The following is an 8,836-nucleotide window of genomic DNA, read 5'->3' as shown; positions in this document are numbered from 1 at the left end:
AAAAAATTCAAAAGTGTTTTATAATACACAAAAATCCTCAAACCTCGATGATCTTGAACTCGTGCATTTTTCTTTTTTGTCTTTCTTTCTTCGGTTTCTTGAGCTCCTGAAGATGCATTTTCAGTAATTTTTTGTAAGTTTCGCTGGAGGTTAAGTTAGTTTAAAATGGAACAGAAGATCAATTGAATCATTACAATGTTACACTTACCTTTCCCTCTCCGCCTTTTGCTTTTTCTTGTGCTTCCCCATAGATTATGATTGAAGTATCGAGATTTAGAGAAAGAGCAAATCGAATAAACAAATGATATATCAATATTGAAAAAGACACTGCAAATTTTCTGTAATACTGCGGCTTGTGTCCCTCCACGTGCTCTGAGTGACTGGTGCAGTTTTGACAGTTCCTGGCTTTCGTCTGGCTTCTAATTACAACTATGCCTCCACGGCCATCAGGAGAATATTACTTTTTGATGCTCTCATTACGATTTATGGAAAATGAATATTTATTTTTGATTTTGGTCAGTCGCGAGTCAGAAGTGCCAGAAAGTTTGAAAGAGTCGAAAACGAAAAGAGTATTAAGTATTGAGGTCGATACCTCGACCCTAGGTGCCAGATAAAAGTAGCGCAGTTTGCGGTGCCAAAGCTTGCCGTGCGCCCAATTTGCTTAAAAATCCGGCGGGCAAAGCGGGCAAAAGCAAAGTATCCAAGTTGTCAACAGTTAGATTATTTTCACAGAAATTTACAAATTCCTCGATTAAAAGCAAAACTAAAGCGTATCTTTTACAAGGTAAGTTGATCTCACAGGACGTCCTAGCGGCCATATCATTATTTAGAGGTGTTCCAAAACAATCAAATAGCGGCCATAGTGATGTTCCAAGCAAATCCTGTGGGATTTGAAAGCTCACTTTGAGCAACGATTGATCACGTGAGTGAACTGCACTCTACAGTGGTTGCATGGATGCGGGTAAAAGCCGCTAATATGATTTGAAATTGATTTTCAGCAAGTGGATTCTGGATTCCCTTTTTAGCGGGATCCTGGATTCCAAAAGCTGGATTCTGGATTCCAGAGCCCAGTATTCCGGATTCCACAAACAAAAATTTCCTGGATTCCGGAATCCGGATTACCTTAAATGGGCGAAATTAGAAAAACTTGTATGTTCACAGATTCAACAAATCACTCGTAAGTTAAGATAGAATAAACCACAGTAAGTTTAGGGCAAATAGAAGTATATCATAACTTTCGGCTGAACCGTCACTTAATGAATAAAACGATGTTAAAAGGTATGTCAGATTTCATGTAGAAGCTATAAGGCTCATCCGACCAGAGGTTTCCATGGTCTCAGTGGCACTAACCCAGTAAAGCACAGGGCAGGGTTACCCCCCCCCCCTTCTTCCCTTCTTCTATGGAAAATTTCTTAAGGTCCTTCTGACAGTTTCCTGCGTCCGTCCCTACCCTAGATGGAGAAAGTGCTCAAAGAGTAAATATAGAACTTCCCGACGAGGCTTGAATTGTGACCTCATGCTCCAAAGAAGGGACTTGTTGTTGTAGCGATTGTGCGGCATTTTATAGGTGACAAATGAAGCACTCGCAACTTTACTTGCTTATTGTTACTTCCTGGTTACTTGGTACGATGGCATGACTCTTTTTCCGTGCACCGCTACCTTACTGGTCAGCAGTACTCGGGATTTCGATACTAGGACCAAGCTGTCAAAATAGCCCACGTGTAGCCGTACCCTCCCCCACAAGGTGAAACGGAAGCGAGGCCGGAACGTCTACGCAAACCTGACACTAATCGTGTTCTGTGACGTCACTCTAATTTATGCAAACTAAAGTGGTACGTGTTGGCGTCTTACCGATATATACAACAACTTTGAAGTGAATTCATTCCCATTTTCGGGTAAATTTGCAATTCAGTGTCCGAGTTAAAATATATACTTTGCTTTAAGGATATAGGAAAAGATTATGAGCGATTTTTGGTACAGAGTAAGAAAAGGAAGATGTTCTATTAGCATCGCGCTTACGGAATTGCAACGTCCACGCGGTTTCTGCTTACATTTGTAAACAGTGCTACAGTCGTCGAAAAAAGTAGGATCATTTGCCGCAGAATCTCAAGGTTTTACAGATTTCTTTAAGTGATAGTTACCCTGCAAGCGTGAAGAAAGAGCGACCCTTTTCTCAGTCGAAAGAATTGCTGCAAGAAACAACTAGCTTTAAGGAAGGTGTTAGATTTTTCCTAATTTTGGTTTCCCTGTTCTACGTAGAAGTTAGTGTCACGGGACCGGTTTTCCATATTTGGTATTGTACACGAGGTTTTCTGTTCAGATTAAAAATAGTTCTTCCGCCATCTTGATCTAGTTACTGTGTTCCTGGCCTTTTATTCGGAATACACAACAACTGGCGACGAGGATGGGATTCCTTTGATCAAGCACAAGCGGTTAACAGGAGTGGGTCGTACAAATCACGTTCAAAAAGGGACAGAGACGACGAAAATAAAATTATGCCGGACGAAGCACCGAGCGCTAACACGAGTCAAGCCATCGGCAAAGTGACAAAGTTTGTGGTGGGAGCGGATTGGGAGTCCTACACCGAACAACTGGATTTTTACTTTCTTGCAAATGGAATCAAGGAACCTAAAACAATGAAGGCCGTACTTTTGACGAACCTTCCGGTGGAGACTTACCAATTGGCGAAGGATTTAGTGGCCCCCACACAACTGAAAGATGACGCCATTACCTATGAGAGCGAATGCGGGAACAACTGAAGCCTGAAAGATCAGCGCTGGTTGCGAGGTATGAGTTCGACAACCGAGCCAGGAATTCCGGTGAGTCAGTTAGTCATTATGTAGCCACGCTGAAGCACTTGGCCACAGAATGTAAGTTTGGAGAGGCCATGCGAACCGAGCGCCTTCGTGACCGATTAGTTTCAGGTATCCGCGACTCGAAGATGATTACGGAATTGTTGAAAGTAAAACTCGCCGACCTTTCATTTGATCTCGCGGTTCAAAAGTGTTTGGCCATTGAGCAGGCGAATAAAGATGTTCAGGTGCTTCAGGGAGAACAAGGGCCAGGCACCCCAATCAATAAACTTGACACTGTCAAAACTGGGGAAGAACAAGCCATATCCAAGCCACCACCTAGGGCCGAGGGTCCCCGAGGTAAGGACAGTAAGAAGTCTAAACCTTGTTACCGCTGTTCAGGGTCACATAACTCACAAAAGTGTCCCTTCATGAAAGAACGCTGTTTTCATTGTGGCATCATTGGACATACACAGAGAGCATGTAGGAAGAGACAGGCCACCTCACAGATGACTGAGGCTGGAATAAATGTCATGGAGGGTGATGATTCCGAAGAAAGTGATGGAGAATTTGGGAACCTGTACCATGTCTCAGACATTAAAAACACAAAGCCCATTTCACTTAAGATCTACCTTGAAGGCCGCCCAGTGACTATGGAGCTGGATACAGGTTCAGTGGTGTCAGTCATGAGTGAGAGGGTGTATTTGGATTACCTCCGCGACATTCCTTTAAAGGACACCTCCTTGAAGTTGCGCACATACACAGGAGAGTCAGTGAAGCCTATGGGGTTTTGCCATGTGACTGTGCAGTATCAGGGACAGTCAAAGAAACTTCCCATATATGTAGTAAAGAATGAGGGACCCACCCTTTTTTTTTGGCAGAGAATGGCTGGAATCTATCCATCTGGACTGGCCCTTACTTCGTCTGGAAACATCCGACACCATTCCAGCCCTGGAAGATGTCCTGAGTAAGCATGGAGATGTTTTCTCTGAAGGTTTGGGCAAAATGAAGAATATCCAAGCACGGATCCAAGTTAAAGAGGATGCCCGGCCTCGATTCTGGAAAGCCCGCCCAGTAGCGCTGGCTCGTAAACCAGCAGTGGACGAAGCATTGAGAGAGCTGGAAACTGAAGGAGTTATAAAGAAGGTAGCTACTAGTGAGTGGGCTGCTCCAATTGTGACACCTGTGAAGAAGGATGGCAGTGTAAGAGTGTGTGGTGACTTCAAAGTGACCATCAATTCACAGCTGGAGGTAGACGAGTACCCACTTCCCCGCATTGATGATATTTACGCCAGCCTAGGTGGGGGAACGTTGTTCAGCGTCATTGACCTCCGTCAGGCTTACCTACAAATGGAGGTTGAGGAGCACTCCAGGCCTTTCCTCACCATTAACACAACCCGTGGTTTGTTCCAGTACCAGCGCCTTCCTTATGGTGTAGCTTCGGCGCCAGCCATCTGGCAGCGAGCTATGGATCAGATCCTGCAAGGACTACCAGGGGTCTTCTGTTACCTGGATGATATCATTATAACCGGCCATACCATAGAGGAACACCTGCAGCGGTTAGTCGCAGTATTGAAGAGGTTGGAAGAGTATGGTTTGAAAGCCAACCGAGAAAAGTGTAAATTCCTTAGAAGTTTTGTGGAGTACCTAGGACACGTCATCTCTGCAGAAGGACTGCACCAATCCCCAAAGAAAGTTAAGGCTATCACTGAGATGCCGAAACCTCAGGATGTTACTCAACTGCGTGCTTTTCTTGGCATGGTCCAGTATTACGCCAAATTCTTGCCCGATCTGGCCACTCATCTTGCTCCACTTCATCGGCTGTTACAGAAAGATGTGACGTGGTTGTGGGGAGCTGCGGAACAAACTAGTTTTCTTGTGGTGAAAGAAATGTTGCTACAGGAGAGGGTTCTGATGCGCTATGACCCTGACTCACCACTAGTTCTTGCCACAGACAGCTCCTCGTATGGTCTCGGAGCGGTCTTGTCACACCGTACTGCTGAGGGAGTAGAGCGTCCTATCGCTTATGCGTCCCGGTCCCTGTCCGAAACAGAGAAGAAGTTCTCACAAATCGAGAAAGAAGCATTATCTTTGGTCTGGGGTGTGAAGAAGTTCCAAATGTACCTGGAGGGTCGCCACTTCACCTTGGTCACCGACCATCAGCCTTTGAAGTACATAATGGACCCCGGGAAGGCTGTGCCAGTCACAGCAGCAGCGAGGATTCAACGTTGGTGTCTCTTCCTAGGAGCTTTTTCATACAATATCGAGTTCCGAGGTACCAAGCAACATGCCAATTGTGATGGTTTATCTCGCCTACCTCAACCATCAGCGCCCGCTGACAAGCCCGATGAAGTTGAAATATTCCATACCACCGTTGTCGAGGCCCTCCCCGTTACAGAGCACGAATTGAGAATGCAGACCCGTAGGGATCCAGTACTTTCCCGTGTTCTGGAGCTTGTGCAGTCAGGATGGCAAGGGACCGAACTTCACCCAGACCTCATCCACTATGCCCATCGCGGTAACGAAATCACGATTCATCATGGAGTTCTAATGTGGGGTAGTAGTGTAGTCGTCCCAGCCAAACTGAGAGAGAGAGTTTTAGAAACGCTTCACGAGGGTCACATTGGTATGGTCAAGATGAAGGGTTTGTCCCGGGGTTTTGTTTGGTGGCCAAACATTGACAAGGACATAGAAGGGGCCGTCCGAAACTGTGAGGGATGTCAAGAGTTGGCAAATAATCCAGCCCGTGCACCCCTGCATCGATGGGAGTACCCTTCCCTTCCCTGGCAAAGACTGCATATTGACTTTGCCGGACCAGTCGAGGGAAAGATGCTCATGGTAGTGATCGATGCCCACAGCAAGTGGCCGGAGATTTTCGTGATGGAGATCACCACTGCTGAAGAAACCGTTAGCACGCTGCGCTCTCTGTTTGCCCGCATGGGACTCCCTGACCAGATGGTGTCAGATAATGGTCCACAGTTCACGTCTGAAACCTTTAGGAAATTTACAACTGCGAACGGTATAAAGCATGTCAGTGGTGCACCTTACCATCCATCAACCAATGGTCAGGCGGAAAGATTAGTACAGAGTTTCAAGAAAGGAGTTAAGGCTGACAAGTCCAGTAGAACCCTGCAACACAAGCTTGATAGGTTCCTGTTAGCTTATCGATCAGCGCCACACGCCACTACTGAGCTTAGCCCTGCACAGCTTCTCCTGGGTCGGAATGTTAAGACAAGGTTGGACCTGATTAAGCCGGATGTTTCAAGAAAAGTTAACAAGAAGTTGCTCCAGCCCAATGACCGCACTTTAAAGTCTTTTGACCAAAACCAGAACGTATGGGTCCGCAACTACCGCAGAGGTCCAAAATGGGTGCCTGGCACCGTCATTGAACAAACGGGTCCAGTCCTGTACAAAGTCAAGGTAAACGACCAAACCTGGAAACGTCATGTCGAGCAGCTACGGGATAGCAACCTTTGCCCACCTGACGCGGAAACGATGGATGATTGTGCTGTTCCGGAGGAGGTCGAACAGGACACACCGCCTGTAGCTACGGAGACTGAGTGGAAGGATGCACCACCTTTGGCTGTGACGCCTATTGGGGAGTTTTCCCCTCCAGAACCACAAGGTCATCAACTAGATCCGAAACCTGAATCGATTACCACCCGTGCCGGTCGTTTGGTTAAACCACCTCCTAAGTTGAAGGACTATGTTTGCGGCTAGAAGGAACTGTGGTGTTTCTTTCTGTGGCCACAGTACCAACATGTTATCTAACATACTTTGAAATTTGTTTCTTGGATTTTGTTTTATTCTTTCTTTTCATTAGTGTACTATTGAGTCTTAAAAGGGAGGAAATTGTTACATTTTTCCTAATTTTGGTTTCCCTGTTCTACGTAGAAGTTAGTGTCACGGGACCGGTTTTCCATATTTGGTATTGTACACGAGGTTTTCTGTTCAGATTAAAAATAGTTCTTCCGCCATCTTGATCTAGTTACTGTGTTCCTGGCCTTTTATTCGGAATACACAACAGAAGGTTATTATTGCATTTGTTTTTGTTTCAAGATTTCTGTCCAGAAATCGGCATGTCAGAAAACCCCTTCAAGACTGGATATGCACTTCATTTTGAATACATGGACATTTTCTATAACTATAAATATTATCCTAAGCATTTTTGGACCATAAGATAAGTTTTATTACATAAATTTAAAACTGTTTTGGTCTACCTTGAGGTCAACAAAGAATGTGTTACAAGGTGAAAATACTGTTTTATATTGAGGAGCTGACTAAAAAGGCTCATATTCCACGTGACTTTGTTCATGATGCTGGAAAAACTTGGGTGTGCAATCTATTTTGTTCACTTCCACCAACAGAATGCCTACTGCTGGGCTACTTCCCTGATGCGTTTTGGGTGACAACAAAATTTTCATTACTTACTGATGGCTGAGTAACTCTTTTTCTTTACGGGTGGCAGCTGGTGCATTGACTGTGATTGGTTTATTTGATACATCATCAGAAGTGGGAACACTCATGGGGATATTATTACTATAGTAGAGTGGTTAAGTGTCTATATTTTGTGCTTAAGCATAGGACTGACTGAGGTCTATCTATAAAAGTGTTAAATATTATTAATTGTCAGTATCATAAATTAATAAGTGCTCTTTGGTGGTTAGAGGAGAGATTATGAAAATGTGAATCATCAATTTTCAAGATTGAGCTTGATTTTGTCAACCCAGTGACACTCAAGTGTTTTTTGTGCCTATGCATAAGTTGATGGATCTAACTTCCATGGCATTACCCCTTGCAATTATGCTAAGTTTGTTAGTGGTTACCTCCAGTTGACTGAACCTTTACCACATTTATCTAATCAGTCATATCCTTGATAAACACAGTCCATTTTGTCAGCCATAAGAAATTTTTAGTGATGGGTAAAATGTTTTTAATATACACTCGATGTTTTTGAGAAATATCATAACAGAGATCATATGAAGGCAGGCTACTGTAAGTGATTTCTGTGGTCAAATATAGAATTTTTTTTAAACTCTTACCTCTGAGGAGAATATTAATTAAAGAATACATTAAGGGTTGGAATAGTTGCTTGTTCTTTCATCTCATTCCATAATTGTGTGCCAAAATTACAGACATCCTCTCACCTTCATTCTCAAGTTGACCATGTAAGCATCTGGTCTATACATTTCTCAGGGGCCACCACTCAGTGTTTACACTTTCACTCCCAAGATCTCATTAATAATTCTCCCTACTGTCTGCAATATAGTTCTTCTGATGTTAGCTTGGGGAATTTGGTATTGGATCAACTAATAATCCCCATTATTCTCATCACTTGTCTGCTTCATATCATATTGATATTGTAAGGAGAACTCTGTCTTGGTCACTCATGGGAGTTAAAAGGATTAAAAATTTCAAAAGATTTGCTTAGAAATCTGTTCCAGCACATTCCAAGGGTTGAAAACCCAAGCGTGTGTTGTCTAGTGAAACTCTTTGGGCAAGTAACTTGCAATTGGGAAGAGTATTCCATTTCCTATGAACATAAATGATATGGGCAACGTTACCCTTAGACATGCCTTGCCTTGATGCATATGAAGGTTTTATGTTACAGCCTTAGGGTTGGCTTAAGGTTGGGGTTAGTTCATAACACAGGAGAGAGAGAGAGAGAGAGAGAGAGAGAGAGAGCGAGAGAGAGAGAGAGAGAGAGAGAGAGAGAGAGAGAGAGAGAGAGCGAGAGAGAGAGAGAGAGAGAGAGAGAGAGAGAGAGAGAGAGAGAGCGAGAGAGAGAGAGAGAGAGAGAGAGAGAGAGAGAGAGAGAGAGAGAGAGAGAGAGAGAGAGAGAGAGAGAGAAACCAAGGTAGGGAACTTTTGTAACCCAGGGCACTTTTGTAACCTAATTGGGGCACTTTTGTAACATTCGATAGGGCACTTTTGTAACAATAGGGCACTTTTGTAACAGTATAGGGCACTTTTGTAACTGTGGCCATTTTTGCCACCTCGAACTGATTCTTTTGTTCCCGTTTTTTTAAAGGGCCCTAGTCAGG

At 44.0% G+C, this 8,836-nt stretch overlaps 1 protein-coding gene across 1 annotated transcript; it reads left to right on the top strand.

The window, feature by feature from the left end:
- Positions 1-2,743: 2,743 nt before the first annotated feature.
- Positions 2,744-3,763, top strand: LOC149053095 (uncharacterized). The gene has a single exon (XM_089182366.1). It carries the CDS (start codon positions 2,744-2,746, stop codon positions 3,761-3,763), a length of 1,020 nt encoding a protein of 339 aa, XP_089038492.1.
- Positions 3,764-8,836: the final 5,073 nt, after the last annotated feature.

This window comes from Pocillopora damicornis, chromosome 1 (assembly GCF_964200805.1).
Source record: "Pocillopora damicornis chromosome 1, jaPocDami1.2, whole genome shotgun sequence".
Classification (NCBI taxonomy): domain Eukaryota; kingdom Metazoa; phylum Cnidaria; class Anthozoa; order Scleractinia; family Pocilloporidae; genus Pocillopora; species Pocillopora damicornis.
This window is presented reverse-complemented; position numbering and strand designations above follow the sequence as displayed.

Excerpts from the sequence above, each read along its gene's own strand:
- LOC149053095 (XM_089182366.1), top strand. The coding sequence starts at position 2,744 with ATGCGGGAACAACTGAAGCCTGAAAGATCAGCGCTGGTTGCGAGGTAT.